The 27663-nt window shown below is 44.4% G+C and overlaps 2 protein-coding genes across 2 annotated transcripts; one reads left to right on the top strand and one right to left on the bottom strand.

Moving 5' to 3' along the window:
* Positions 1 to 429: 429 nt before the first annotated feature.
* stoml3a (stomatin (EPB72)-like 3a) lies at positions 430 to 4980 on the bottom strand (the record flags this gene model as incomplete). The annotated part of the gene is made up of 7 exons (XM_084456901.1): positions 430 to 615; positions 1669 to 1803; positions 3319 to 3522; positions 3676 to 3758; positions 3857 to 3929; positions 4102 to 4205; positions 4908 to 4980. The coding sequence occupies 7 exons, from the start codon at positions 4978 to 4980 to the stop codon at positions 430 to 432; spliced, it is 858 nt and encodes a 285-aa protein (XP_084313027.1).
* An 18419-nt stretch (positions 4981 to 23399) lies between these two features.
* LOC311324342 (forkhead box protein O1-A-like) lies at positions 23400 to 24245 on the top strand (the record flags this gene model as incomplete). Its single annotated transcript, XM_084456803.1, has 1 exon — positions 23400 to 24245. The coding sequence occupies exon 1, from the start codon at positions 23634 to 23636 to the stop codon at positions 24243 to 24245; it is 612 nt and encodes a 203-aa protein (XP_084312929.1). The 5' UTR covers positions 23400 to 23633.
* Positions 24246 to 27663: the final 3418 nt, after the last annotated feature.

The raw sequence follows: 27663 nt of genomic DNA, 5'->3' as shown, positions 1-27663 counted from the left end.
TTGTTTTGTTTTTAAGAATTTCATTTTGTTCAAAACTGCCACCGTAATTTAGCTGGTTAAAAGTTATCAATATTGTGGTTAGTTATGAGACACATGTCTGTACTGTCTGTGTTGCACTTTGGATTTAAAGTATTAAAAATACAGTGAGAAAATTATTATATTTTTCAGATCTATATTTACTGATAAATATGGTAACATAAATATACTCTGACTACAATATCAAACCTGGCATAGGAAATGTCTTCTTACAAACTTACTTCCTGTGGACACACTTCCTGTTCTGAAAACTGGACACATCAACCTGTGAAGGCAGTTCAGAGTAATAGTTATTTTAGGTAACCATAACAACCCGATACCACATTGCAGGTTTGATTAAGTGCCCTGCATTATTAACATCAGCTCCCCCGAAGGTAAGGCCCTCGTCAGGAATCACTTCAAGAAGGGCCGCATCATGTCAATGGGCAGAGGGAAGATGATGGTGGAGTTCTTCTCTGCAGCGATGGTGTTGAGGGTCTGCAGGTAGCGCAGCTGCAGGCCGGAGGGGGAGTCGGCGATCACCAGGGACGCCTCCTTCAGTGCCCGGGAGGCGTTCATCTCTCCCTCTGCTGCGATGACCTGGACACACAGAGGACTGGAGGGTCAGATGATCTGGACACACAGAGGACTGGAGGGTCAGATGATCTGGACACACAGAGGACTGGAGGGTTGCAGGCAGTTAGCTATTGTTAGCCATTGTTAGCAATACTGTTATTTTGCGCATTAACTTAACAGACACCACACCACTCTTGACCCGATGTCAGTTACTGAGATAGATACTGTAGATATATGTGTTCGTTATAATTAAATTCCATCCAGAAGGAGAAAAAATGTGTTTGAGAACAAGGTACAGTAATAATAACAATAAAACGTTATTTGTATAGCACCTTTCATACAGATAAATTCAGCTCAAAGTTCTTTACAACAGAGCATTTAAATTAAAGAATGTGAAATTTAATGATGCAATGATCAGGCTTGTCTTCATTCGTAGACTATAGGATAAATACACTGTGAGCCCAGCCTGCTAAATCTGCTCAAAGACGCCACCTGGCGGTGGTGCATCACTAAAACGAAATAACACCCATCTGAAATCCCACGAGATTTCCAACGGGATTTCCCTGCCAAATACCGCACTGATGAAATGCTGCAGGATGGGAAATTTCTAACTTCCCACATCTGTAGATGACCTGGACACAGAGAGGACTGGAGGGTCAGATGAAGCTGAAGACCATCTCTGTCATACAGGGTGTTTAGTTTAGAACAGACACGCTCAAACTTTATCTCAAACCAGTGACTCAAACTTGATCTCTTTCCTTCCTCTGCTGGTGTAACAGGTGTCACTGTGTCGCTCGTCAATATAGTGTCCAGCCTCACTTTGCCCACACTGGGTTCGAACTCGGGTCCTCTGGCTTACGAACACACGTGACCACCTCTCGCAAACACCACTACCAGCTACGCCACCAAAAAGATGTCTCTTCGATGGCACGGGTGGGCGGTATTTATACTGTACCGCGTTTTAACCAATTCAACTCGGTTAAACTCGGTCTGAAACGAATGCATTTGAAGGACTCGGTTTTGTATCCTTCACATGGCAGCCTGCTTTGTTCTCCAGCCTCTCTGGAGTGTCCTCACCTTGGCTCTGGCCTCTCTGCTGGCCTCGGCCTCTGCGGCCATGGCCCTCTGGAGCTGCATGGGCAGCTTCACATCCTTGATCTCCACGCGCTCCACCTTGATCCCCCACGGATCTGTCGCCTCGTCCAAAGACTCCTGCACAGTCACACAGTGAGAAGAGGTTTTCTGATGACTCTTTTCTGCTGACTATAGTCCTGTCTATTGTTGTTCTTAAAGCTATTCTCAGTTCCAGGACACATGGTCAGACTCTAGGAATACAGAGAAGACCAGGTACAAACAGTAAAAAAGACAACTAGGCACTAATAATGCATGCAATGTATAAGGGCGTAAGACTGAAGAACTATGTATGGTTCCAGCATGACTATAAAGCTAGCACAAATTCAATGCTATTTTGTCTGATCACACTGAGTACCCTGTACTGTCTGTGATTGACCCGGGATCTTGTACGCTGTTGTACTCAATAAATCTGATTGAGTCTGATCTACAGTTCTGCTCCGGCGTACTTCTTCTCCTCGGCCATTGAATCTTCAGTACCAAACCTCCATCATTTATCACACAGTCAGGGGAGCAAACATTCAAGGGCTGGGGCTTCTCGCCGAACAAATAAGATGTAGGCCTACATGCTTTCCTGAAACTTTATTATCTTACGCCGGAAAGTCTCCACACTCATGTAGTAGGGTTTCCAACATTGTGTTTTTTTTTCTTTAAAGCTCATGAGATAACTTTTTTTATGGCTCAATATTCTCCTTTACATGCTATTCGTTTGTGAATTGGCCTTAGCAAGATCCCAAAAATAATTTTCGTGACACGAGACTGCATGAGACCCTGTGAATGTATTATTTTAGAATTTCTGTGTACTGGCTAGTACACTGGCGGTCATCTTGTGGTGGAAGTGGAAGTGACGTGTTTTGCGTGTCACAATATCAGGAAGACAACACACACTTCGCCCCGCGAAACAAAATCTACATGCACATAAAAGAAAGAAGACCGGTATTTACCTGCATTGAAACCATCCTTCCAGAAAGTAACTACAATCTTCCAATCCAGTCTGCGCCACGCGCATTTGTTATCATTTTTTTTCCATCATTACAGCGAGTGAGTGGGGGATTGTGGGAAGTGTGGTTCTTAAAACGCAGTGCCGATTTTATCACGACCAGAGGGGCTGCCAAAGTGACGGGTTTCTCATGTGGCTTTAATTCCCTCACTCCCTCACCACAGAAGCCAAAACCTCCAGCGCCCCGTCTGTCCACATGTCCTCCTCACAGACAGATTATGAAATGACGGGCCCCTGGGCCCCAGACACGTTAAGGGCCCCCCCACCCGTTTCATTTATCGTATTCTTTAATTTGCCCAATGAGACGGCACCCAATTTGCAGATGATTTGAGAAAACTCACAATAAAAGCAGCTTTAATCAGCTCGGTTTTGACTCGAGGTACCTCAACTCTGTGGGGGGGGGATTTCTCCCCAAGAGTTGTTAAGGTTAAAGGTTAAAGTTACGGATTTTTGAGGCTCTGTTATTAATTGAATGGCTAAGCCTTTTGACTATGCAACAAGAAATGCAAAGGGCCCCCTGAGCTCCTGGGCCCCTGAGCCCCTGGGCCCGGTAGGCCCGTTCAGTAATATGTCTCTGATCCTCCTGACCTCCCCACCTGCATGCTGTGGGAGATGCCCTCTCGGTCAGACAGCAGCTCGGCCAGGTTCTTGGTTCCCAGCACGTTCCTCAGCGTGGTCTGGGCCAGCAGGCGGGTGGAGGAGTGGGCGTCGGACACGTTGGCCACGGCCGAGATGGGGCAGTAGACGCGGGAGTACACCACGCCGTCCACACACACCGTCACAGAGTCTTTAGTCAGGATCTGCCGTCAAGAGTTATTAGTTAAGACATTAAGCACCAGAGCCGGTTACAAAAAACACAGAATGCAATAGACCCAAAAATGAAATGCAATGGAAGTACTTAGAACCAATCACGGCATTCTCTGATTTGATGCGGGTCATGCCGAAGGGATTACCTCTTGGGGAGGGATATCAAAGGAGACCGTTCTTAGGTCCACCTTCACAAAGGTATCTGTGCAGGGAAGCACAAAGAAGATCCCTGCGCAGGACAGGAGCAGTAGTTATTACCCTGCTGTGTTCTGGCCTGGTCAATGTACACATCAGAGAGTAGGTCAGCCATGCTGTTCATCACTTTACCTGGTCCTTTCGGCTTCTTGTCTGATATGCGACCAAGTCTAAAAATGACCGCTCGCTCATACTCCTTCACAATCTGCGCATCAGAAAATTACAGATGATTCATGATGCAAGGTTGGAAAATTGTGTGTCAAAATCAGATGGAAATAGCCAAGGAGGAGTGAGCTGATTTGGACATGTTTACATTGTATTTGCATTGTCGGCATGTGAGCTCTGAGAGGGAATGGGGAATTTTGACAGCACTGTACCTTCACACACATGAAGATGGAGATAGGGAAGGTTGCCAGCACGAAGAAGGCAGATACGAGGAACAGAAACCACCCACAGCATCCCAGAGAGACGCCATTGCTGTCTGAGGAGGAAGTCACCAAACATTCCTGAAGTGAACGCGGTTACTAATCCTACAGAATTATAATGTTGCACGCTTAGTTCGCACTTTACTGACAATGTTTTATAATACTTTGTGTTTGTCTGTTTATTAGGCATGTTTTAGATTTGTTAGAAATGTGATGAACAAATTTGATGTATTACTACTACTATTATTATTATTATTATTAGTAGTAGTAGTAGTAGTAGTAGTAGTAAATAATAATACAATATAACATGAAATACTGAAACTCCACAGTAATAGTTGGCATACAGTAATAGCTGTATTCCTCCAGACTGTAACCGGATCTGTGCAGCTAGTCACATGATTTACAACAGGCCTGAGTCATTGTTGTGGGTTGTGTAACACGGCGACAGAAGACTCTGTAGACTAGAGCATCTCCCACTGTAACAGCCTCCACTGTTGTTAGCCTTACTCTTTAAAGCTAAAACACAATCATACTGTAGTATAGAAGCCCATGCCATAGTGTCAGAGCATGAAGATACTGTAAGAAACAAGGTTTAGCTTGAGATACTGTACAAGTATAGTAATAATAGTAACTAATAATACGGTACTATTCTCAATCACAGTAATATTGTTGAACTGTGTATTACGCACTAAGCATCTCGGTTCTTTTCTGATTCATTTCCCAAAAGAAATTACCAATAGACCCAGGTCGTAACCAACCTTCTTTATTGTCGACGATCTGCTCTTTCTTCTGGGTGACCATCTCGACTCTGGTGCTGCTGGTAGAGATCATCCCTTGAGCCGTGTGTACAGGGGAATGAAGGCAGCAGCGCAGGGCTTATTTACCTGCCTGTCCCACATCTCCCCCTCTAGGGTGTGGCCCGTACGTTTGCTCGTGACCTATGGCCGTGTGTGAGCGTGTGACTGCACCGGTGATGCGCCTGTAGGGTCCTACCGTGACCGCACCCTCATAAATAAGCAATAGATGCTACTGGGACACCGGGTTGAGGAAACCTGATAGTGCCAACTTCCACACTCAAGAATATCATGCGTTTCAAACTAAGCTGATGGAATTTATCCTCCTGAATGTGGAGAACATACTGTAGTATCCTGGAAGCCACTTCCTCGCAAAAAAAAAAAAAAAACTGACTTCCAGGCTAGAAAAGTATCAAAATCCTAGGGGATCTAATTCAGGCTGTAACACCACTTAGTGTTGTGACCCTGTAAGTTCCTGTTCAGTACATCTGCATGTACATCTGCATGTACTGTATATAGTATGTCTGCCTGTATTCAGTGTGTCTGCCTTCATACAGTGTGACTGTGTGCAGTGGCGGGAATCTGTATCCAACTTTGGGGGGGACATTTACATTGAAATTTTGCAAGAGTGTTTTTGGGGGGGGACATCTTCCTACGCGGCTGTATGGTCATTTGAATGCCACTACCCCAATCTAAATATTGGGGGGGACAATTTTAATGATCTTAAATATTGGGGGGGACATGTCCCCCCTGACCCCCCCAGGATCCCCACCCCTGACTGTGTGTATTCAGTATGTGTTCATACTGTACAGTACATAGCAGAGTACTTACATTCTGAATTGTGTCTTTCATACAGAGATTCTGAATGATGAATGATTTATGAACGCACAGTATCCAGATTCATGTGGTAAAATTACAGTCAGATGGAAATGTGAGCTTTGGTTGCTCCTTTTCTGTTCACCCTCTGCACATCTGACTTCAGATACGACTCAGAGACGTGCCATCCACAGAGACTCTCAGATGATTCAGCCACAGACGGATATGTGTATGTGGGGGTGGGGGAGGGGAGGGGAGGGGCAGGAGACAGAGTACAGAGGTGTGGAGGAGGACTTAGTTGAGTGGTGCACGCAGAAGCCCCTGCAGCTCACCGTGAGGACGACAAAGAAATGGCGGTGGGCTTCAGAAGGAACAATGCTCCGCAGACATCCAGGGGGCTGGCGTTGATGTGGTCCAGTCATACAAATACTTACAGTAGGGGTGCACCTGAAGAGCAGGCCATTGCAGGGCAGGAAACATTGAGCCATATACTGTAAGGGACAGTGTTGGCTGTACTTCCTGAGGGGGCTCAGGTCCTTTGACGTAGAGCAATGATGAACATGGGAGGAGAAGATGGACGCAAATGACCCTGAGAACCCCTTCTGGACGTCATTAGAGAGTACAGAACCAGAGAAATACATCTTTCAGATCAGACTGCAAAAATACATTTTCATTTGTCTGGTAAATATGACACAGCTGACCTATTGGGGTGTGTGATCTGTGATGTTTGCACATCACTCTCATAGGGGATCACTGGAACTGTTCACTATAACTGGCATGTGTGTACAGTACTTGGATTAGAATGCGCCGGCGCTGTGGGGTACTGTAAATGTTGACTCATGTATCAGGTTAGCTGCATGGACAGAGTTGCCATGGTGAGAGACGCAGTATGGCTATTCTCCTATTACTTAAAATACACTCATGCCAATAACTCATACGCCAGACTCCAAGTTATCTTAATTAAAATAGCCTTCTCAATTGTATTGTAATATAGGAAGCTGATAGTGTATCTAACACAATAAACACTAAAAAAAACATCGCTGAAACCTGAACAGTCTCAGATTGAAAGTTGAAAAGGACTTTGAAGAGAGAGTTCAGGGCGGTATGCTGCGACCGGGGTCAGCTAGGAATGGCTCAGGTCGAAGGTGGTCCGTCCAGGGTCTCCGGGCAGGCTTGCCGTCGCAGTGAATGAATGAATGAATTCTTCATTTTTAAGACAGGAACAGTGTACAAATAACATTAAGGGGTGGAGGCCTACTTATAACTCTGGAGAGCGTTTGTGTGATTGACGACAGTGGCTTTAGAGTTGTCTTTTTCTCCGTTACCTAGCAACAGACTCTCTCCATCCCTGAGTTATGTCAGTTTGGTTTTAGAGATTAGTGAGGCTTACATAAATATACATATTAAGCCTGCAGTTAGAATTTGATCATGGTTAAATGTTTAGCCTATTACTTACCCCAAGACAAAAAACACATCAAGCTATTCAGATGAAGTACACAAATACATTTCTAGCCCTTTTCTATTGTACTTGATAGTCCTTTAACAGTCCGCTGTCTGCCCGGTTAATGGCAGATGTAAGAATTAACTTTGATTATAAAGCTTATTAGACCCAATAACATTTATCAAGGGTTTCAATACCCACATTGGTACTGTATTTATTGTATGTTCCTAATTCAAAGTTGCACTGTGAAGAGCAGTGTCAGTTGTTCATCCCCTGCATAATACACAGCTGTCGCAACCATACAACATCATCAACAGGTCAAACTTGTCCATCAATGTCCATCAAGAATGACCTCATACTGCAGCTTGCATGTTCTGTCTTGCATGACTTCTTATAGGCTGATTCTGTGGCGTCATCTAATGGAAAGTAAAGTCCACCTTATTTTGGCCCTACTACTGGACAATCTCAATCAATATCACAATAACAGCAGTGTGAGACTAACAGTTTGCACGTTGACTGATGAATGGTGCAAAACATGTTTGCCCCCCCACCCTCCCCTAATTGCTTACCATGAGAGGATGGGGGGGGTTAAGGATGTGAATGAGGGTGAGTGAGGGGAAGAGTCCACCAACGTGGACTGCGAGGAATCTGAGTGTGACCCTTGCTGCAGATTCCTGGATTCGCCCTTTCATCGCTGATGAGGCGGCACAGGTGCTCATCCAGGCTCTTGTCATCACCCGCCTGGACTACTGGAACTCCCTCCTTGCTGGGGCCCCAGCGTCAGCCATTAAACCTCTGGAGCTTGTCCAGAAAGCTGCAGCTCTCTTGTTGTTCAAGCACCCAAAGTTCTCCCTCCCACACCACTTCCCTTCTCCATTCTATACACTGGCTCCCTGTAGCAGCTTGCATCCAGTTCAAAACTCTGGTACTAGCCTACAGGGCAATGAAAGAAACAGTTCCCTCCTACTTCCAGGCCATGGTCAAGCACAACTCCCTACCACTATGTTCTGCTACCTCGGGGCGATTGGTTGCCCTGTCACTCCGCGGCCCCTGCAGTCGATCAGCCTGATCATGGCTTCTTCTTCGTTTGGGTAGGTTGGTTGATTCGTCCTCTCCCCCCTGGCTCGGGGCCGAGGGGCTATCCTTTTATAACCCTGAGCCTGGGTGAGGGGGTCACCCGGGCTATATATCTGGGCACAGTGAACTCCTCCGGTGTTAACTTGCTGGAGATGTTACCGCCGCTAGGAGTTGTGGCCTTCCAGGTCAGACACTTCTTTTGCCACGAGACGTGACAATTTGCGGCCTTTACCCTCGTATGTCTCACTTTTCACAAATTGTGATGCGATTTTGTTTGCAGAGATGGTGCAGTGACAGGGGGAGTGTCTAGACTACCAGTGAGGTTGCTAAGGATGCTCCATGCCTTGCAGCTGGAGTGTGAGAAGTCGATGAAGTTAATGGCCTCCTCCCAGCGCTCTTGCCTGAGTCTTTACAGCAGGGCTGAGGCAAGCCTGTCTGATTCAGTTCCTCGGGGGTCCCGGAGGAAGGCACAGTAGACACTCTCGCACTCTGCATCCCAGCACAATTTGTAGCTGTTGCGACGTCCGCGTGAGATGACATCAGGACAGCTGGGTTGCTGCCAATCTTTCGCTACAGGCTCAAAACTCACCTCTTCAAGAAGTCCTACCAGGATCATTTCTCTATCCTATTGTATTTATAATCTATCACTTACAGAAGGCATTGCTCCCAATTTCTGGAAATGTGTGCATGTCCTCCCGTTTCTAAAAGGAGATTTGTCTGATGTTAATAACTATCGCCCTGTCTCCAAATTATCCCTGCTTAGTCAAGATCCTAGAATAGTTAGTCAATAACCAACTCCACACCTTTCTAACCAGAAATTCTGTCTTGAATTCTCATCAGTCTGGCTTCAGACCAGGACATAGCACCTCATCTGCCGCCACATTAGTAATAAACAACTGTCTCAGCCATTGATAATAAACAGAAATATGCGGCACTTTTACTCTCTAAAGCCATTGACCTCTCTAAAGCCTGTGATACAGTTTATCACGCCATCTTAGAGACTGGCCGAAATAGGCTTCGATGCATGCAACTGGTTTCAGGATTACCTATCAAATAGACTGCAAGCTGTACTAGTAGATGAGTTTAAATCTCCCTTTCTGACCCTAAAGAAAGGAGTCCCTCAAGGACCTATTCTTGGTCCCGTACTTTTTACCATTTACATCTACAATATTGCTTCAAATTTTTCCAACTGTAATGCTCATTTCTATGCCGATTACACAGTAGTCTATACAACAGTGCCCACTATCAGCAAAGCCCTCCTGCTACTTCAATCAGCTTTCAATTCCATTCAACACTCATTAGCAAATCTGAAAATTGTGTTAAATGGTGCTAAATTGTTTGTAAAGCACTTTGTAACATTTGTTTAAAAAGGTGCTTTATAAATAAAGTTTATTATATAAACCACTATCCTAAAGTCCCTTGACCCTATCATAGTGCCTTAAGATTAATCACAGGCGAAGAGTTTAAAACTCATTGCATACTCTACCAAAAATTGGAATAGTCCTCCCTCGAGCTCAGGAGAATACATCATGGAGTCTCATTTACGTATAGAGCCCTCATTACTAAATCACCTCTGTTCCTATCCAGCCTCCTCTCATTTCATGTTTCGATTAGATTTCGACTACCCCACTAGCTCACACGTACCACTAGCATTAATGTCCCTACAGATAGAACGAATTGCAGGCCCTTAACTCTGGAACTCAGTTCAGAAACAAAACATGCTCCCATCCCTTATTCCCCTGCAAACACTTAAAAATTATTAACTGATACCTATTGGACTGTAGTTTGTAAATGCCATTGATGCTAGTCATTTCCTTGCTGTACTTCAATAATTATTCTACTCTGTACCCCTATACGTTGTCGCAATTTTTTTTTCATACATCGACTGTATAGTATGTTGTTTGAATGTTTGTACATTGACATTGTTGTCTGCACGCTGTCACTGTATTTTTCTGTACTCTGCTACTATATGTTGTTTGTAAGCCTGGCACAGTTGTAAAGAAGACGTGGTCTCCCCTGTCTAATTAAAGGCTTCTATCTTTCTATCTATATTATGAGTGGCAAACTCGTAACATCAAAGAAAGAACTCAAAGCCCACCTAGGAAAAATCCAAACCGATCACCCTCCCCCTGACATCCCAACATTACATCCCCCAGAATACCAGCTGAATGTTAGCCCTCCTAAGTGGAGTGAAGTGGAGAGAGCGATATGCCGGGTAAGAGCCTCATCCTCCCCTGGGCCCAAAAGGGTATCATATCGGCTCTACAAGAACGTACCAGACGTAAAAGGGGCGGCGGTGGCTCAGGAGGTAGATTGGGTCATCCTATGATCGTAGGGTTGGCGGTTCCTCCAGTCCACATGTTGAAGTGTCCTTGGGAAAGACACTGAACCCCAAATTGCGCCCAATGAGTAGGCTAGCACCTTGCATGGCAGCTGCCGCCATTGGTGCAAGATTGTGTGTGAATGGGTGAATGAGATGCCATTGTAAAACGCTTTGGACAAAAGGTGGCATCCTAGTCCCAAAGGAATAAAACGCTATTGACATCAGACAGTTTTGCTGATACACATGAAATAGATAATGGAATTAATACAAATAATAAACAACATCTGAAATTCTGGGGATATGAACAGATGGGCCACATAAGGACATACTGCCCGGCAATCCTCAGGCTGACCAGCAATAATATGGCCTACAGCCCCCAGCCCAGGGAGAGCCCATACAACAATAGCAACAGCATCCAGCAAGGTGTCTGCTGGCTACCCACAGCTTTAGCTGATGTTAAATGTTGTTAAATGTAAAAGTGGCCATATGTGTGACAATGAAGCTGAACATCTGAGGTCACCTGTAATCTGGCACAATGTTAGTATCTGTAGCCTACAGTATCTGAAAGAAAAATAAATAATCTGCCTATTTGTTTTTGTTGTTGTTTGAATTTAAGTGATGTGTTTTTGTTTTTAAGCTTTTAGCTTACATCACATATAAAAAATATCTGTTGTTCGGCCTTGGTGGGTTTATGGAACAAATAATGAGGTACTTTTATATATTTTATCTTTTCCTATGACGTGTGATGAGGTTTTTATGAAGTATTATGTATAACATTTGTATAGATGTTTGATACGTGTTAGAGCAATATGTGAATCTACAACACTGTAAGGTCATGAAATATACTGTATGATTACATTGGACATTTTTAATACACATTTAAAGTTAAGTTTTGCTGTAAACCATCTATCCCTGTTCAGACACTGGAAATGTGGTCACAGACAGGTTTGAGCATTTACCAAAGACATGTAATCCCTTAAATTCTCCACTAGATGGAGGTAGAGTTGTAATAGTCATGAAGTGTTGTGTGTGAAGGAGAAGCAGTAGGAAAGATCAGAGAGGATAGTATGCAGGCTCATGTAATTCATTTAGGTGTACACCAGGGTTAGCCAGAGATGGTAATATGTTAGGGAAAGTGCTGTGTTTACAACATCCCAGGTATTTTTAGACCAAAAACAAGTGTCATGGTGGAAAATTCCAGCCAGTTGATGAACCATATGATGGGTCATTTCTTTATTCTCCTCGAGCACCGGGGGGGCAGCCCCAAGCACTCTGGGACAGTGCGGGGCACCTGCAGGGAGCAGGAGCGGGAGCCCGAGACCAGGCACTGTCGAGCCACCGGGCTGGGGGTCCGCCAGGCCTCGGGCTCAGGGAGGGACAGGGAGGAGCGGCTGCTGCTCCCCATGACGGCGGTGGGCCCTCTGGGCCTCGGGCTGGCCGAGGGGCAGCGGTCAGAGGGCGTGACAGAGAAGGACTGGTCTGAACTGGCGAGCATGTCTGGGTAGGACGGCTGCTGGTGTCACCATACTACTGAAGCAACAGAGAGATGGAGAGATGTGGAGGGTAGAGAGAGCGACATAGAAAGAGAGAGAGAGAGAAAGAGAGGGAGAGAGTGAGCGAGAGAGTGCAAGCGAGAGTGAGAAAGAGAGTGAGAGAGAGCGAGTGAGAGAGAGAGCAGGTTAGAGATGAGCTGCAAATAAATAAATAATTTCTTTGTTCCCTAGCAGATAACCATAAACATATATGCTTCTCTATTCTCCCGGCCTGTCCACCTTTTCACACCATCTCCTCCTCTAACCTTCGGTCCTATTCAGGAGCTCACACACACTGATCTTTCACCTGGGTCTGTACCGCTGCCATTAAAGTGAGGCTCCGCAAATGAAAAGGGTTCCAAATGAGTGATCAGTCTGGAGGTGTTGATATTTGTGTGCAGAGTGGCTGGATGTATCTGGCTGGTGCAGACAGACACATGAAAAGAAAAGCAGCCTGACCTCCCTAGATGCTCCCTTGTCTCTCTTTGTGCCGCGGTTGGACTGGATGATTCACACTGCTAATAACGAACACAGGACTGGGGGGATACGGGGGGGGGGGGGGGGGGTTATGGGTTTGAATGGCCCAGAGAATAATCACAAGGGATTCTATGGGCTTTTCTTCTAGGCAGTACAGAGCAAATTATAGATTATGAATGATTTCGATTCCTTGACCCAGAGGACCACATGATTCTTTCTTTCAGGTAGTCTGTTCTGTTGTATGGGGCTAAGTAGACAAGACTGGAAAACAGTGGTTTAATGCAAGCCTGTCTGAGAGGAAACAAGGCTATTTCCATAGAGCAGCAGGGGCCGAAATGAACATTATTACAGGGATGTGAGAGCTAAGGCACAGGCAGAGTGACTCACTCATCAGCAGGGCTCTCCAGACATGGACTGGAGGCATCTTGCCTTTATACCTATCTTGAAGGACACCAACTGAAAAAGACCACAGGACTATTCCAGTTGTATACAGTACTGTAGTGCTACTGTTGCATCATGTTACCTCATAACTCCACTAGACTACATAAGGTCAAAGACAGAAAGATACGTCATGGAAGAAACCTGCAAGTTACATGGTAATCAGTAATGACAACCAAACAGATGCTGCAGGTCATGCCTTTCATCCCACACAATAGGGGTATGTATGTAGAATTGCAGCCTCCCTAGTGAATCAGAGCAACTTATATCCAACAAATATCATCCAGTATCGATATATAATTATTTATTTATTTTTTACTTCTAATTTTTTATTATTATATTTTAATGTAAATAATCTTGCACAAGACAATTAGAGCGCCCACGTAGCCCTCCTAGCTGAAGATAAGTCGCTTAATTTGTGCGTCTATCAGGGTCGGCGAATGTGCAACAATAATAGCTTCCAAATGGCAGGCTATTACAAATTACATGATGTTTGTTTTCCAAAGCAGTGCGCTTTACCGAGAAGGACCAATTAAAACCATTATCAGAGATAACATCTACGGACAGCTGCCAAAATGGTCTCGCGGGAAAAGACCACTATAGGGGAAAACATAAATTAACTCACAAAGAGTAAAAAATAAAAATTACCTTGAAGTGATGTCGTTTTCTCCATTATTGTCATCTGAAATAGTCAAGTGGTTATCTGGTTTCCTATTCCCCATGTTGCTGTAATAATGATTTGAGTTGAATTTGCGCGGATTCCTTGAGTGAATATTACCGATGGGGCTAAATAAAGAAGTGGTTCTGAGCCAAGGAGTCTAGCAGAGATTCAAGTAAACGGATAGGCGATGGGGTATATGCATGAGAACGATCCCAATCATATTTCTGCTGGCCGAGCTCTATGAGTCTATGCTATACTGAGTCTATAGTATACTATCTCTACTGTCGGATTGAATCCCTGTATGGCTACCTGCGGAAACTATGACTTCAAAATGCTAAATGATCACACCAGGTGACATGTCCATCGTCTCACTTCTGAATCTGATACATTTCCATAAGACACAATCGTATTGAATTAATTCCTTTTCTTTCTTTCTTTTCAGTTGATACACCATGCGCAGTAGGTTCACCTGATTCGAAACTGCGTTGACTTATAGTTGAAAATTAAAAACACAAAAAATATCAGGCTATTTAAAGATTGAAACGTGTGTAGATCAGTGTAACAGCACGTATTGAATTATGAGTCTAGTCTATTTTTCATTTCACCACTAGATGGAGGACTTATCCTATCACAAAGACTGTCAATCTAGTTCCAGTGCCAGTTTTAGTGCAGATAGACTGTAATATTGAAAGTAAATATGAAAGCAATTGCATGTTAAAAACAGTTACGTATTGTGGTGTTACATATGTAACAAACGAATTACAGTCTGTCTTTTGGGATTTTGTGTAAATTGTCCTTCAGTGTACTGAATTGTATTCTAACAAATAAAATATCACTATTATACATTTTATCTGGTTTAAGTTCAAAGTGTGTGTGTGTGTGAGATCCACATCAAGCTAATCAGAACTGAACAGAGACTACATGACACCATAGAGTGCTCACACCAGGGACTGCCCACCTGTTCTAGAACATTGAGATGGAATTTGAGCAGCATGTCCATTATTGAGTGTGCTATGCTTTGATGACATTATGACACAATTCTGTTCTTTTTTTGTTTGTTTGGAGTTACTATGGACATTTCAGCAGTAGGCCTACTTTGGTATTCACACTCACCAACTCTCAAACAGAATAGCTACTTTAAATTGCTGGTTCAACATGATACACCGTAACCCATCACATTTGATTGATGTCAGGGGGCAGGAAGAACAGTAAGTTGTTTATATTTCCAGGTTTGGAATATCTATTTTAGTTTATGAAGCAAAAGCTCACAATCTCTCTCAATTCAATTTAATTCAATTCAACAAGCTTAAACATACACAGTACATTAATATTGCCAAAGCATAGAAGAAATCAAATAACAAAAAAGAAAAAATGCATTCTCTCTCTCTCTCTCATCAAGGGTCAAGACTCATCTGGCCCAACAGAAAGAAAGGCATGCCTCTTCTGTCTATAAGGTAAATCAAGAGTGCCCGGTTTTTGTAATAATGCTAATACAGTACATAGAGTGAAGTGGATAGGAACATGAAGCCCAGCCAAGCATACCATTCCCCAGGTACTGCAGAGACAGAGCTGAGCAGTTTGAAGTAGGGCTTAGGCCAGCAAGGACCCCCCATATTAATAGTAATCTTAATAGGGTAAGAAGATGTAGAGCATGTAGCAAATGCAACTGTAATATCAAATCTGGTCACAGGCCCAAATTGCTCCAATGTTGGCATTGTTTGTTTCTATGGCAACCTTCCTGGTGTCATGGAAACCTCCCTGACTGAAATCTGGTGTTTGCTATGACGATATGGTGATGTCTCCATGCTGCTTTGGATGATATGCTGTTGTTGTTGTGTGTGTGTGTGTGTGTGTGTGTGTGTGTGTGTGTGTGTGTGTGTGTGTGTGTGTGTGCATGCTTCTGTGTATGTGTTAATACCAGTATTGTGTTTTCTCAGAGCAAGTTGAGGTACCCTCAGATCCCCCTAAGCATGATGGATACCACAGTTACCATGGCAATAGACCGCGCCCTGCAGTTCACAAAAGCCTGCTTAGGCCGGGAACGGAGAGCTACAGCCTCTGCCAACCCTGGCTGGTAATTGACAATATCAATATGTGAACATATTGACAGTCATATCTCCCAATATGCATGCTTTCCAATTTTATCCTGTCAACCAAAAACAGGATAACTCCCAACAGCCATCCTGTGATGGCGTCCTCCTGTGTCTGGCTGGAGTCGGAGGAAGGAGCCACGTCTGCCCCTGCTCCTGTCCCTACCCCTGTCCCTGCCAGTGGAGCCATGGGTACCAGGTCCATGACAGAGAAGGCAACCCAGACCGTGGCTGTACTGATTCCCATCACTACGACCTGTAGTGTGATGACACCGGGGCAAAGGCAACAAGCGGAAAAGCAAGTACCAGTATTACTCTGAGACAGCGAGTGTACGCAGTTACTGCGACCTCTCTATAAGATATTTATTCATGTCATCTCATACTATAGGCAAATTAATATTATGTAAGCTACAGGTGTAATGACTGATATCATAACTTATAGGCAGCTGGCCAAACGTGCGCAGGCGCTCCTGAGCCAGCGTCACCTTGCTGAGAGGCTGCTGGCGTTTGAATGCGAACTAGATGCCATGAAGGAGTCCGTGCTCTGCTTGAAGGTGGACCTCGTTGGGATTTTGGATGACATGACGGAGGAGGTGGCAAGTGAGGTGCCAGAGGAGATGGTTGGGGAGGAGATTCAGGAGGGGAAGGCTGCCCTTACCCCTGCTCCTCCTCCATTGCCAGTCCCTGCTCCTTCCTCTGCTCCTGCCCCTGTTTCCAACCCTGTGCCTGTTCTCGCCTCTGACCGTGAAGCCATGGCTATAAGTTCCATAGATGACAAGGGCAACCAGACCTGTCCTCTGTCGATGCCGGACACTGAAACCAGCAGTGTCATGATCCTGGGCAAAACACAACAGGTGGAAAAGTAAGTCTTTCTTGTGTGTGTGTGTGTGTGTGGGGGGGGGGGGGTGGGGGGGTGCAACCACCATTAGCTAATATCACCCACAGTGCTCATGTGATATTGATTTTATGTCTTTTATGTAATTTATATTATAGGCTGCTGCTGACAGTGACATCTCAAGCAGAGTGCATTGTGGATGACAAGAGGGAGGTGCCACATGTGACAGTTGAGGAGAGGGCCACGCCTGTCTCTGCTAGAGAGAAGGCTGAGACACATGGCCTTAGAGAGACCTTTGAGGACACGCACAACTTTCCTGACGACCTCTCTGATGACTTCTGTGGTGACATCCTTGAAGACTTCCCTGACGACTCTCATTTTCTTGAAAAACCGTGCCTTGATGCTCTGGGCGCCTCCAAAGCAGAGGAGGTCTCCGCAGTAAGCAGGCTGGTGCAGATGGCTACTCAAGAGTTCTGGAAGACCTGTGATATGAACCAGAGACCATGTCTGCTGAGTGAGGAGGACAAGCCCTCCCTCCCTGCCTACTACCTGAGCAACGACACCCACCATCAGGGGCCCAGCTTGCATCACTCCTACCGGGTGGTGAGTTGTGTTGCCGACTGAACCTTAGAGCAGAACTGCTGGAGAAACTTGGTTTGTCTTTAACGCTGCTCTGAATGACTGTATTTTGTTTGTTGATGTGGTGTGTGTTCTACAGGCTGTGTTTGACTGCACATGGGAAGTGTTGAGAGAGAAGCTGGCAGGTGACACTACTTGTTATAGCCTCAAAGAGCTCCAGGTGAGTCTGTGTGAGTGTATGTCTGGGTCTGTGTGTGCCGTGTGTGTATGTGTCAGAGAGAGACAGAGTCTGTCAGACATACAGGTATGACGAGAGACACAAACCAAGGAAGGCATATTTTTTAAGAAGAATATGTTTACTGAGTATTTGCTGTTTGTGTATTTCATGTAGGATTACCTTACTCAAGCGGTTCTGTTCTACTACGGACTTCTGGAGAACACAGAGACTCCCAAGAAGGAGGAAGTGGAGGTGGCCAAGGAGATCAGGGTGGGGGAGGACTGCGTTGTGGAGACGGAGAGAGAGACTGACCTGGAAGAGGAGATGAAGGATGTCAGTGAGGACAGTGAGATCCCAGAGGAGATATTTGAGGAGGAGGAGGAGGAGGAGGAGGGCTTTGTGGAGGAGAAGGAACTGGAGGTGGTGGAAACAGAGGGAGAGCTTGGCCCTCTGAGCGAAGCGCCGTGCCTCTTCAAGGACGCCCCGACTCTCACCAGCCAAACGGCAGAGAAGAGGCTGGTTAGCGATGACAAGGTACGTCAACGATAGTTGACTGCTATATTGACTATACAACTTAAAGTCACACGCTCTCAGTAATAGCCTCCTGCTGTGTCATCCCACAGGCCGATGGCGACCCTGAGGTGGCTGCTGAATGGCCTGCTGGGGAAAGCAAAGAGGAGAGGAAAGAGAGCGAAACATATGTAAGCGAAAGAAAGCAAGATAGTCATTCTGTATATCTTGACTTGTAGAGCATCAATGAATACATTCCGTCCCCCTCCAAACACCCCTAGAATGATGACGAAGAATATGAGGTTTCCTTCGAGCTCCCCCTGGTGGAAGGCGTGGAGGAAGAGAAGGTGGAAGAGGTAAAGGGTCTTTGGCTAAAAAAACAACAACTGTAAAACTAAGATGCATTATCCAGGGGTGATGCATTATGGCCTGATTCCCCCCCTCAGGCTGAGGCTGACTATGAAAATGACTTTGAGTCGTCTGAGGAGAGTGAATCTGAGGACACTAGCTCCAGCTCTAGCACCCGCTCACCCCCTTTCCCTCATCAGAGCCCCTCCCAGGTGAGCAGCGTTAGCTGGTTCCTGATCACTCTAAGTCTCAGTGACCCCACGTTAACTCTTGATTAAGATGTCAAGCTTATGTAATAACACAGTCTTTCGATGTACATTCAGCTTTTCCATGTCCTGTCCTGCCAGGTCAAGGAGGCTGAAGGCACAATCCAACCTGGACCATTGGCTGTGTGGAAAGCGGACGAGCTTGACAGTCTCCTGGAAGAGTTTGATAATGACATTTTCCATCATGAGCCCTCCAAACCAAGCCAAAGCCAAAGTCCCCCTGGTGGTGCCACACAATGTGGCAGAGGTGACCAGGCTGGTCCACTTGGCCAGCGAAGAGATGTGGAGGGGCTGCCAGCTGGGCCAGGGACCCCGCATCCTCACTGATTTCATGAAGCCGCACGTCCCCCTGGGCATCTATGCAGTGGGCGAGGACCTGGAGACCAGCAGCAAGCGCAGTTACCGTATGGTATGATGACAAGTCATGACTCAAAAGTAGCCCAAGGACAGTGTAAAATGCAACTGTAGTATATTAAGCTTGTAAAACAAGGAGATATGTTTTACACCAAACAACAAATGCATTTGTCATTTTTAAGACAGGAACAGAGTACAAATAACATTAAGCTTGTAAAACAAGGACAGATGTTATGCACCAAACAACAAATGCATAAAAGACATTGGTCATAGTGTTTTTATTTTGGTGTGCTGGTATCACTGCCTCTTGTGGTGGCACAATCAGTTTGATACGAGGAACTTGAAAGTGTGCGCTGTCATAGCGTTCTTGTTCCTATGGAATATCTCCTGTACTTCCAAAAAAAGGGGAAAGGAGGGAGGGAGAGAGATGGAAAGGCCGAAAGTAAAGGTAGAAACAGACCCAGAGGTGTGGGTATTGTTTCCCAAAATCTTCCCCACCGGGGCTTGAACCTCTGACCTTCCGCATGGGAGTCAGATGCTTTATCCACTACACTACCGAGGAACTTGAAAGTATGCAATGTCATAGTATATTTATTTTGGTGTGCTGGGACCACTGCCTCTTGTGGTGGCAACATAGAAATGCAGGTCAACAACGGGACAGAGGGAAGGAGAGAGGGAGGGAGGGAGTGACAACCCGACAAATGCTATCTATGGTGCGCTGGCTTACAGACACTCACAAAAAATGACTATAATGAATGGTTAATGGCAGCAAGTGCCATAGGAATGACATCAAATTCCTCTTTCCTCGTAACCACATCTCGTTACCTGGCTCTTTAGTAAATGGAGGCGCCAGCAGCTCAGGAGGTACAGTAGCCGTCTGGGAATTGGAAGGTTCCCGGTTGAAGTGTCCTGGGGCAAGACACTGAGCCCCAAGTTGCATTGTAAGCAGATAAAAACTCTATACAAGTGTAAGTGTGCAAAATCACTTTTGGTTATTGTATTGCTTGTACTTGCAAATTGTTTAGAGTTATTGAATGCTTGTTTCTTAATGTTTTTGTTTTGTTTTCTTTGTTATTGTGTTATTGTTGTCCTGTGCTCTCCACTTTTATGTGATATACTGTACTCTCAACGTCATTGTAAATGAGAGCTTGCTCTCAATTGACTCTCGAGGTTAAATAAAGATTGAATGAATTTATCATAACGGAATTGAGGCTGCAGTTGAGCATCTGAGTTATTCTATGAGTTATAGACCTTTTGGGATGTTATTCTTAAATTGCAACTATTCCTCATTTACTTACTCATTTATTACTAATTTATTCAACACTAGTGCACAGATGGATGGATAGATGGATGGATGATGGATGGAAGGATGGATAGAAGAGAAACATGACAGCTACAAGGACGCTGTACACTAGTGTTAGCACATACTTACCTGTTTACTAATATCAAATAACATTAGCAAATGAGGAATAGTTGCAATTTAAGAACAACGTCCCAATAAGGTCTATAAACTGAGTCCACCTGGCGCTCAAGTGAGTTTAGTGTAGTCAGAAATAAGCAGTGGTCTTGGAGGCCCTAGAGGGTTTTAATTTTGTATGTTGTCACCTTTTTCACTACTCAAGAGTTTGCAGGTCTGAAATTTAAGGTCCCAGGTACTCGATAGTAAATGGAGGAAGAATGTAGATTAGAAAGCCTTTATTGATACTGTACATGGCTATGAAAAAAGATAAAAACGCCAACATGTTTCGACCTTGCGGTCTTCATCAGGGCAAACTTTTTCATGCCATGTATCAATAAAGGCTTTTTAATCTACATTCTTCCTCCTCCATTTACCTGCCTGGGACTTTTGATATATATTTTTTTGCAAGGTCTATAAACTGTTGTCATGGTCTTAACAAATATATTTAGTAACCTTTATATTGATTTGTTACTCAATTCTGAATTCTGGAAGTCCAGATGGTACCAGCTGTAGGTGGATCAACTTGTAACAAATACTTAACAAGTCCTTAGTAAGTACTTTACTAATAACTTGTTCGTGATCTATTGACTATTTAAGTCATAGTTTTAAATCATTAACCAACCATTAACAAACATTTAATAAAAGTCAATATTCTATAACTCATTAACTAACAGTTTGTGAGTGATCTATTGACTATTTAAAAGGGATAGTTGTAACTCCTTAACTGACTATTAATAAACATTTAACACATCATTAATCACTCATTAACTAACAGTTTGTGGATGATCTATTGACTATTTAAAAGGGATAGTTGTAACTCCTTAACTGACTATTCACAAACATTTAACACATCATTAATAACTCATTAACTAACAGTTTGTGGATGATCTATTAACTGTTTATAAAAGGTCATAAGAACAGTAAGAACAGTCCATTGACCATCAATATTTTTGTGTGACCAAATGGAGAGTAGACACTTTGTCTCGTCTGTACTCCAACCTTGACCATTTTAATGCTTTCTTGCTAGCTGCCATGGAAGCCTGCTCCTTGCTGGTCTGGAAACGGCGAGTGCCAACGGCTATTTCCGTCCACGTTGTCGATATGTGGATTAAAAACGCATTTCCATTTACACTTTTATTAAATGTGGTCGAAATGCGTCCCTGACCACCTCCGGAGGTGGTTTGGCCGATCGGATCACAATCCGTCCTCAAAACGTTTTGGCCGCATTTACACCTGTATTTTCATGTGGTTTAGCACGATCAGATTGCAATCTGATCACCAAAAACGCATTTTAATGCAAGGTGTAAACGGGTCTTAGTTAGGGACTGAGGCAAAAGTACCCTCAATCATAATCAGGAACCTGTGTTTCTTTCTCTTCCCATTAAATTGTTTATATGCTTTCTGTGAAAACCAAAGCTTGTCGAAGAAGGCCAGGCATGAATCAAATAATCTGCAATTGGTTTGTTTTTGGGTTGATCTAAATAGAATTAAATATATTTGTAACTGATTGAATTTTAATAAATTGTGTGGGGAAAGGGTTGTGGAGGTGGGTCAGATAGATCATATAATAATAAACCAGAATTCGTTTTTATTAAATAAGTAAACAAAGAATGGAAGGAGAAACACACGGGCTCCTGGTTATGATTGTTCTTTTACCTCGTCCCCTCCCTAATCAAGGCACAGAATGTCGTTTATGAAACCAACTGATACCAATTGAATTCAGGTGCAGAATCGTTGCAGAATGCAGATAACAGTCAAGGCACAGGCGACTGGAATAACCTACTAGTTTATCACATTATGTGAACAATGTGTAAAGGTATCAGGACATTGGCAAATAATAATGGGTCGGCAGTTGTAAAGTTGATCTTACACACAGTAGCCTAGTGACAGCAGGATACAAATCAAAGGCTGCTCTCTACTCTGATATCTACGTAACTTAGGCTACTGTTGAATTGTTCTTCTTTTTAAAAGTAACTGAATCCAACCAGGCCGCAGCATCATGCGGACGGTAGCCTACTATTGGCACATATCCCAGAAACGAGAAATTTACTTGAAAACACTCATGGCATGTAACTTCCTGGAGTTAGGCAATTTGTCCACCGACGAATTTCATGCTGTCTTTGCCTGGGATTGATCAGCCCTATCGTGCGTAAAAGTAATTGGCCCTTTGCGTCGTCCGGTCTGAGCCTATTCCCTGGCTTTGTGATCAAGCCTGCCTAGTAATTATAGGCTACAGGCCTGTCCCTGTCTCTAAAAATAACAATATAAAGCTGCTGGGTGTGGAGACGACGTACAACTCAAGCTAACAAAACAATATGACAAAATCCCATCGCCCAATTTGCAGTACCACACAAGAACCAAAAGATGTCAGCATCGTCCGCACAGAGACACGGAGACAGCGATCTCACGTTGTTGACGTTGTGAGGCATAGATAGGGAAGAGCCATGATAGTACTAGGATCTGGAATATTCACTGCTGATTGATAAAGCCAAACCCTTAAATCACAGGGCCTATCACTGGCCCTGAGTTTTTATCCGCACACGATCCATTTCAGTTTATATTCTCAAAATTGTACCTTGCACTATTTTCAATTGGCAACATATAATCCAGTATTAAAAAGTAAATGTGTGACCTGTTGCATTCACAAAGGCACGTTTAGGCAAAGCTACTTCTGAGTAGGCCTAGTAGGCTAGTGCTTGCGATTCCCACCCCCGGTTTTGCGTCTCGTCCCTTTATGAAACGTGTAGGCTAAAGAAAAACAACAACACTGAATAACACTCGAAATAGAACTTCCGTGCAAACCATTAGACAGAACGTCCCCGATGTAGTTTTTCAAAGAAACACTGCCAGAAAAAGAGATGTTTACCGGGTAGAGAAAATAGTTCTTTCGCTTTTACGTGGCAGCCATTGGAGGGCTGATGTTGTCACTCAAATGTGGGCGGTATCAGCCGACGCTGATAGCTCCAGTAACAACACTGGAGCTCAACACACTGACATGCAACAGGCTGGCGAAGAAAAGCGACAGAGAGCGGACGGAATTTCACTGATCGTAACATTATCACTTCGGCAAGCTTTCCAACTTGTATAAATAGGCTAGCCTACTTCGAACATGTTTTGTCAGCTCAGACTTACAATGTGATGTTATATGATACCTATACCTTTTTTTCTCGTTGGCGTTAGTTTGCTCTTTTTCTTAATCAACATTGCGTAGGAGTAACTTGCGTTACAATTTCTATGTGACTTTTGGCACCTACAACTGCTAGCATTATGGCCGAAGCAGCCCAGCAGCATCTAGTGGAGATCGACCCGGATTTCGAACCACTCTCAAGGCCCCGCTCATGCACTTGGCCCTTGCCTCGACCGGAGTTCATCAACCCAGGCGACTCGAACACATCCTCTCCTGCCCAGTCAGTGAAGCAGGAGCCCAACAGCAATTCCGACTTCATCAGCAATCTCAGTTTGTTGGAAGAGACTGAAGATTTTCCTGAGCAAAAGCCTATCATTTTGTGCAATGATTTCCAGTGCCAGGAGAACTGTATACACCAGCAGCCCTCTCAACATCAGCAACAGCTCCCAAGTCCTCAACTCCCGCATCAGCAACAGGTGTCTCTGGTCTCCTCTCCGGTCGGGTCGACGTCCTCAGTTGCGGCGGCCGCCGCTGCCGCTGCCCAAAGGAAGAGTAGTTCTTCTCGCCGTAACGCCTGGGGGAATATGTCATACGCTGATCTCATAACTAAAGCTATTGAGAGTTCCCCGGAGAAGCGTCTCACCTTGTCTCAGATATACGACTGGATGGTGAAGAGTGTTCCCTATTTCAAGGACAAGGGAGACAGTAATAGTTCTGCTGGTTGGAAGGTAAGCATCTTCTGGGGATTGTAAACGAAATTGTACAGTAATAGGCTAAGTTTTCAATTAAAGCAGGCTTGCTTTATTGCTTTAATACATCCAAATACTTGCAAATAATCTTTCATTGGGGAGGGTGCAAAGTAGGCCTAAAGTGTGTAAAAAATGCACAGTTTTTTAAAGCCTGCTACATGGTTATTTTCTAGCCAGACCTCCTCAAGAGGGGACACAGTGTGTCATTGCTCCGGTCCCCACGGGTCGTTATATGAGAACTCCATTCAGTGAGTTATGAAAGAGTGTCTCCTCATAGTTTTCCAGTCAGCACATGGCTGGCTAATTTAGTGAAGTCCACTGGCCAATTGCTGTCGTGACCTCAGCCAGTCACCTGACTGCTCCTGAGCTAGGTCTTTAATATGCGAGTCTGCTGACTGGGCAGGGATTTCTGTCTATCCAGACCGTCTACCTGCGCAGGGTTTCCATACTGGCGGTGTGCTTGACTTGTCCTGTTTTTTTTAGTTTGTAATAAAATATCTTAATAGCTTTCTAAGACTGTATCATTTGATATACAGGGTTTTGAAATCAAATCAAATGAAATCTAATCAAATAAGTGTTTTGTTTTTTTTTACATATGAAAATGCGCGCCTGAAGTCATCTAGTGACTCGATGTGCAAAGAACCCAAACCATTAGCCAGATGCCAAAAGCATACGTGAGCCATGGACAGGATCCACAGCTACTGTATTACACAAGACGGGTCGTCAGGTTACTGCCGTGGCGAGGTAGGCTGTGCCCTCTCGGGGGTAAACACTGTTGAGGCCCCAGCGTTCCTGTCACTTCTGCCAAGTATGCAGGCCAGTCCTCTGCAGACTCAGGCCCAGTCTGCACCGGCTGCTTCTGCTGGGAAGCCTCTTGAGCCTTTAGCCCGATCAGAGGGATTTGGCATTCTCCAGTCACAGGGTTCCGGGGCCGCCTGTGTGGAAGCCCCGGGCAGAGTTTGAGGCGCTTTGGAGAAGAGGCAGAATAAAAGTTTCGGCTCCTGACAGAGAAAGGGTTTGTATTTTTAGTCATGTGCTGTGATGACACACACCGCTGTAACAGTAAGGACAGCCCCTCAATTTCTACTCTTCCACATGAACATGGAAATGCCCTCCTGTTATCATTTTTTATCACCACAATACAAATTAAATGACTGCGTGCAGTAGATTATACTTGAAACTGTAGCCTTTATTACTGCAGTTTAAGTGTAACTTATCTCCTTACATAAAAGTGCTGTTTTGTAAGGAACTTGTAATGATTAGATAGAATAGCTCACACATACTGTACACCCTAAACTCAACTTTGACCTAGTGACATCGGACACCATCACTTCAACTTTGACCTAGCGACATCCTCTCCCATGGTAGATCATTCATTGATTGGTGGTGAGTGGTTGTATGGAGAGTTTTAGTGTTTAAAGTAGTTTCTCTTAGGGCTGGGTATCGATTCGAATCTCAAGAATCGATTCGATTCCGTTTCACAAGGTTCAGAATCGATTATCACGATTCGATTCAATTCAATATCGATTCGGTTAGTGTTACTAAAAACTTTTTTTTTTTTTTTGCTGTAACCTTAATTACATGACTGCCAAGTTATTTAACACATCAATACTAGGGCTGAGTATCGATACTGATTTCCAAAAATGTAATGAATTAATGAACTATTCATTCCTTCATTTATTCATTCATTCATTAAATAAAAGATCGATTTGGGGATTCATGAATCGATTCTGAATCATTTGATTCCGAATCGATTCAGAATCTATGAATCGATTTTTTAAACCCAGCCCTAGTTTCTCTGTCCTGATCGATCACCTCCACACCCTCTGGCAGCAGTGCATGTGTAGTTGCTGCGTGAGTGCTTCTGCCGAGAGCCTTGGCACCACCGCCTAGCTGGCACGCGCATGCTGGCCGTCCTGGCCTGCTATGGGTGTGGACCGGGCAGCACTGTGGGAAAGATGCCATTCAGCAGTCCTCCAGGTTTATACATAGACCTCCCCCTCTCCACCACTGTCTCTGTAGAGACTCCAGTAGTCCTGGGATGATCCTCTCTGTCTCTGTAGAGACTCCAGTAGTCCTGGGATGATCCTCTCTGTCTCTGTAGAGACTCCAGTAGTCCTGGGATGATCCTCTCTGTCTCTGTAGAGACTCCAGTAGTCCTGGGATGATCCTCTCTGTCTCTGTAGAGACTCCCATAGCCCTGGGAAAAGTCTAGGACCTGGGCAGGAGGAGGTCCATGAAGAGGCCCCTTCATTGCTTTGCAATGTAAACTGTGCTATACTAGAGAGTCTAAGAGCAGGGGCGCCCAATAGGTCGATTGCAATGAGTCATTCACAATGAGTCATTCACAATCTTTTTTTTCCATTGATGAACAATTAGCTATGATTTGCTCACTGGCATAGTCATTCACAAACAAAGCCAATGATTTGCTTGAAGATAATGCAAGGCATAGGCCTATAGCCTACAACAGAAAGTTAATGTCCCATGGACTTCCAGTGTGAAGTATTTGGTAGCTTGATTAATAAATGTATTAAATACATGAATACATGTATTCTTTGAATTTAAAACGGCAGCCTTAATGTTGTTATTTCACATGCATTATGTAAATATATGATATTTCTATGTACATTTTAGTTAGTAGCTTGTCATTTCAAAAGTAGCACCCAAGCTAAAAAATAAAATAAAAGTATGGGCACACCTGAACTACACGATGCAAAGTTAGGCCTTTATTGGATGTATGGTGGGCACTGGTGATGTGATGAAGCTATTATTTCATCATCAACAATTGTAATTTGCTTATCCATTTAAAAGTGGTGCTCAAACCTTCTGTGGTTAAGTTAATTAGGTCCTTTAAGACCCCAAGGATCAATGACATGACAACATCACAGACAAATGCCACCCAACAGAATCCCAGCTTCAGTGGCAACACTAACATCGAGCAGCTTCATATCTGAGCTCTCAGATCTCTGGAGTCTTTCAATGCTGGTGCTCTCAAACTGAGAAAGGATTGATTATGAACATTGGGAGAGAGTGTTCGGGTGTGAAAGTACTGGCAGAATCCACACCATGTATCCTGCTATTTTTGGACAGACCAAGTGTGTGTCACAAATTCCATAATTGCAGCAGTATACTTCAGCGAACATGTTGTCATACAGGACTTTCTGAGGGCTGTGATTAAGAGTGATTCTGAGGTGTTGAATAGACAGCTAAATCGTCAGGCCCTCAGTCTGGTGAGGTGAGTCACTACGTCCCTTCTCAACACTCCCCCTCAACCTCTGTGGAGGTGAGGAGACGGGGGGGGGGGGGGGGGGGGGGTTTGCAGGACAGGACACTGCTATGGTCTGGCAGAAAACACTGACCAGGAAAACCACACGACGGAGGAGAGTAGACAGTCTGTCCATCTGTCTAGCCGTCTGTCTGT

The sequence above is a fragment of the Borostomias antarcticus genome (genome assembly GCF_949987555.1).
Source record: "Borostomias antarcticus genome assembly, chromosome: 1".
Classification (NCBI taxonomy): Eukaryota; Metazoa; Chordata; class Actinopteri; order Stomiiformes; family Stomiidae; genus Borostomias; species Borostomias antarcticus.
This window is presented reverse-complemented; position numbering and strand designations above follow the sequence as displayed.